At 63.2% G+C, this 4,721-nt stretch overlaps 1 protein-coding gene across 1 annotated transcript in view; it reads right to left on the reverse strand.

Moving 5' to 3' along the window:
- Window positions 1–4,171: 4,171 nt before the first annotated feature.
- Window positions 4,172–4,721, reverse strand: part of FOXS1 (forkhead box S1) — a 3,740-nt gene continuing 3,190 nt past the window's right edge. Inside the window, exon 2 of the mRNA XM_008056160.1 lies at window positions 4,172–4,715. Within this exon, the coding sequence (XP_008054351.1) occupies window positions 4,172–4,715 (544 nt within the window). The remainder of the gene's footprint in view (window positions 4,716–4,721) is intronic.

A 4,721-nucleotide genomic window follows, 5' to 3' on the forward strand; every position in this document is an offset into this window, starting at 1 on the left:
GAGGAGGGGGCGGGCCTGGCCTTTCCCGGACGTGCCAGGTCGGGCTCTGGCCGACGGCGTGGTCAGTCAGCCGACCCTGGCCTGTCTTTAGCCGGGGAACTGCGTCCTTCGGCCCTGCCAGCTGCCTCCCAGAGTCACCGCCCCGTGACCAGCAGGATGGGCGCAGAGGACTCGGCACCTCTGGACCGCGGGAACGTGCTTTGCCGTGGCGGAAGGAGGGGTGGGGAGGACAGAACTGAGGATATGAGGTCCTCCAGCGGGTGTGTGCACTTCAGCTTCATTCCCACGGATGGAGTTCTACACCGGGGATGCAGTCCTGGGAGCTGGAATCATTGCCCCGTTTTACGGATGAGGAGACTGAAACTCACGGAGGTGAATTTACAGTAGGAAGTGGAGGTTCTCAAAAGCCTGCCCAACACCAGTCTTTCCTCCCCTGCAGCCTGTCCTCCTGCCTCTGCAGCAGCCGGACACGCCTCTGGAGGGTGAACCAGATTAAGGGGGTTGCGCCCGGGACCCAATACCTGTTTGTCTTACGCAACAAATGCTTGTATTGCGGTTGCCATGTGCCCGGCCCTGTTCTAAGCGCGTTGCAAATATTAACTCATGGAATCCTCACAATGACCCCACAGGGTAGATGAGGGTCAGTGTCCACATTTTACAGATGAAGAAAGCACGGAGAGGGAAGCACCTGGCGCCACAGCTCGGAAGTGGCGGAACTGGGATGTGAGCCTGGCCAGTCAGACTTAAAGCAGGCATTGCCCTGGCAGCCTGGTCTGTGGATGGTGGGCTCTGGAGAGTGATGGGGTCTGTGGGCGATGGGGGTCCTTGGATCATGGGGGTCTGTGCGGGGAAGGGGTGTTTTGGCGGAGGCCTGGATTCCTGGGTTCCACACACTCCCAGCAGGAGGACATGCCAGGCAGGTCAGCACAAGCTCCCTCTTCACCCTCATCACTGTGGCAGCCTCGGAGGGCCCCACCCTCTGAGGGGGAGGGTCTCCCGCCTCTAGCCAAGGCACTGTCTGGGGTGTGGGAAGGCGTGTCTCACTCTGGGTCCTGGAATGCCAGAAACCAGGGAAGGAAGTGGGTGGGCGGGAGAGCGGCCAGGAGATAAGGCGGGTGGAGGGGCGGCTGGGAAGGCCAGCCCTGTGGGCGGGAATGGCCTCCTTGGGGGCAGGGAGTCCTCCCCTCCCTGGGGGGAGCAGAGACCAAAGGCCCAGCGGGTGAAAAGCTTCCTGACAGTCCTCAGTGCCGCTCAGCTGTGGTGGGCAGGGGCAGCCACCGAGGGCAGTGGGCTTCTCTTTCCTGGAAGCCCACGTGACGTCGACCACCTGATGCTGCAGACGGCATTCATGAATTGGACGAGAGATACCCTTCCAGCTCCACTATTCCAAGAATCTGAGTTGGCATGAGGAAAAACTCTGGAATATTCTGAAATGCCGCTGATTCCACCATTTCAGCATTTGGCTTGACCTAACTCTGCAAGGAATCTGGACATCCTCTTTTGGCTCTAACTGGCTGAGGAGGAGGGATGGGGGCTGAGATCCCCCCATCGGAGACAGACAAGCCTATGATGAAGGGGGTCTTGGAGCAGAGTCCGACGTGATGACTCTGTCCCCCAAGAGCCACGCAGCTAAGGCAGCAGAGTGGGCGTGATGGGTGGGTTCAGAAGATAGTGCTGCCTTGCGGTGTGACCTTGGGCCTGTCACTTGCCTTCTCTGGCCTGAGTGTCTCCATCTGTGCCAAGGCACTCTCTCGGGGTCAACCCAGATCAGGCATTCACCATCCTCCTACTCGCCCTCCATCCCTCCCCACCCCATTCAGGTAGGGGTGGTCAGGCTGGAGACAGGGCCGTTTGTCAGTCATGGAAAGATTGTGAGGCCCAGTGGGTGGAGTCCCAGGCAGGGCAACCAGCAGAGGGCAACACAAGAGCATGGTGTCCCGGCCTCTGGGCCCAGCATCTCCAGGTCGAGGCCGCCCTCAGACCATCCCCAGGTCAGATGCCCCCTGCGACTCAGACCCAGAGAGTCAGGCTGCCCGTCCCCCCACCCGCTGGGGGAAGGGCACGCAGCCCACAGAGGTGGACTCTGTCCAAGCTCACACGGTGAGCTCCAGGCAGACACTGAGCCAGGGTCCTGCTTGGCCATCTGTCTTCGCTTCATGACTATGTTGGGGACCAGAGAGGTGTGCCGAGAGGACTCTGCACACCCGCCTGTGGGTGGCCCTCCTGCATGTCGCTGCAGGGCAGGGTCTGGGTAGGAGTTCACCTTCTCCACAAGTTCCCTGCCCAGCTCAGAGGACCGTCACACCAGGGGCCCGGGCTTCCCGAGCCGGGCCGTCTTCTCAGCCTCCCCCAGCTCAGGACCCAGGCTGGGAGGGCCTAGGTCACCAGGGCTCCTCAGGAATGCACCACAGGGAGCAGTGCCCGGCAGAGGCCGCCTTCCCTGACCCTGAGGAAGAGGCCCCACCTCTCTGAGTGTGGCTGCCTCTGCATCTCGCACACACACACTGAGACGCCCTGACCCACTCGGGTGCGCATCGTGGGACAGACCCGGGCGAGAGCCTCCCCCCTCCTCCCTCATGGTCCCCACACTGCCGGCTTTTCTCCCCTCCCCTCGGGGCCCTGTGGCCGGATGGACCCTCGCTCCTTCTCTCCGTTGTGTGACGGGTTCCGGGTTGGGGTTCTGTGGACAGGGTGGGGAGGGGCCCACAGCGGGCCAGGCATTCTCCCAGCCCCCCTCACCCGCGGGTCCCCCTCCACGCCAGCTCTGAGTCTGTGGGAACCAGACAGTTCTGGCTGTCCAGCCGGGCTCGCTTCCTCTCAGGCCCCGGGGGACCGGCAGAGGGAGGAGGGAGCCGAAGGGCTGAAGTCAGCGTGACCGCCTGCCCGAGGGAGTCCTCTGGGGGGACCAGGCTGCCTGTTCCAGCTCCCGAGTGTCACCTTGCGGGACAGAAGACCCTCCAGGCCCCATAATAAAGACCAGACTGTGGGTGCCCGGCATCCCGGCCCCTCTCTCTCCTCTCCCAGGTGGGAAGATTGAGCCCCCAGGGAAGTCTCTACCCCTCCAGTCTGGGGGTTGCAGGGACATGAGGTTTCAGGTTCTCATGTCTGTTTCTCAGATGGTGGCCACAAGTATGCACCTTCCATGCAAGGGGGTAGCTCGAGAAGATCAAAGGCCACAGTCACCAGAGAACAGTTTTCTCAAAGGGTCACTAGAGACCTGGGAGAGCTGGGGTGCATGAGAGGTCCCAGTCAGCATGGGGAGTCTCAGAAAAGGGTAGGCCTTTTGACCTTGGGCGCCTGTCTGCACCGTGGGGAAGGGGCAGTTCTTTAGCCTGGCATTCCAGGATTCCAGCAAAGCCTCCTCCCTCAGGGTCCCCAGTAGCCCTGCCTGGACCCTTCTCTCCATCCCCGTGTCCCATTCAGGCTGTAGGTTGGGGCCTGGTGGGCAGAGACACGCAGCACAGCTTGCTTTCCTCTCTGCCCCTCATCAGCCATCTGGAGTTGGAGCCAGGGAGCCCCAGACCCTCGAGCCTCAGTTCCACCGCTGTAAATGGAACCACATGCCACATCACACAGGGGAGATGACACACACAAGCCCAGGACTGGACAGGTACCGTAAGTGGTCACGATTGTGATGACTGCTGGTAATGGCGGGCGTCAGTCACAGCTTTGGGACTGGACATTCAGCCCCGCGGGCCAGCTCAGCCTCACCCCTGCCCGGTCTCTCTCTTGGTGGCACCCCTCCTCTCCCTGCCACCCTTCCCTGCCTCCCCTTCCTGGGATCCCCCGAGAAAGTCCCAGGAGAAGAAAGCCTCACGTGAGACAGTCCCATCTGGGGTCTCACTCCTGCCAACCAGCCCACAGCCACTGCCGTCCCGCAGAGCCAGACGTCCTGGCCCTCCGTCCCCAGGCATCCAGCAGGCTGACCCTCGCCGTCACACTGGCTTTATTGGCCCTGAGTGCCACAGAGGAGATCCCAAGGACCCCGCGTCCCCTCGCCCCCGAGTTTGTCCGGAGTCCGTGGGCGCCTGGCAGGGCCCTTACTGCTTCAGGCCTGGCTTTCCGTCGCGGCTGGCCCCGGCGTGTGGGGCTGGGTCCTTGGAGAGCTCTCCAGGAGCCTGAAAGGCAGTTGGCAGGGGCCTCGCCCAGACGGCCCAAGGCGGGACTGCCTTCACTCAAAGAAGAACATTCCTGGCGTTCGGTAGAGGCAGGGGGCCAGCCCCAGTGGGCAGCCGGAGCCTCCCTGGACAGGGAAGCCACCTGCAACCCAGGGCTCCTTGGGGTCGGCTGGCAGGGGCAGCGGGGCCCGGAGGGAGGCTGGAGGGGCAGGGGGGACAGAGGAGGGGGCAGCTGAGGCCATGAGGTGCTCAAGGCCTGGGTCGGCCCCCAGGCAGAAATTCAGCGCCTGCAGGCGGCACTGGTAGTTGCTCCCGATGCCCGCCTCCGGGGTCAAGACGGGCGTAGGGGCTTTGTGAAAACTCTCAGCCTCAGAGAAGCCAGCAGGAAAGCCAAACGCTGGGCATGGGGAGGCCGAGGTGGCCACGGGGATCTCCCCTGGGCCCGCAGGCTTGGGCGCAGAACTCTCTTTGGGCTCCCCGGGCAGCTGAGGCCTGGCATCCGTGGTGGCCGGGCACATGCTGGCTGGCGGGGCCCCCGCCAGACCTCCAAAGCCTAGGCTCTTAGGGTCTGGCAGCTCCGGCGGGAATGGGCATGGCCTGCGG

This window comes from Carlito syrichta, unplaced genomic scaffold, assembly GCF_000164805.1.
Source record: "Carlito syrichta isolate Samal-C Ts95f unplaced genomic scaffold, Tarsius_syrichta-2.0.1 Scaffold83171, whole genome shotgun sequence".
In the NCBI taxonomy this organism is placed as follows: Eukaryota; Metazoa; Chordata; class Mammalia; order Primates; family Tarsiidae; genus Carlito; species Carlito syrichta.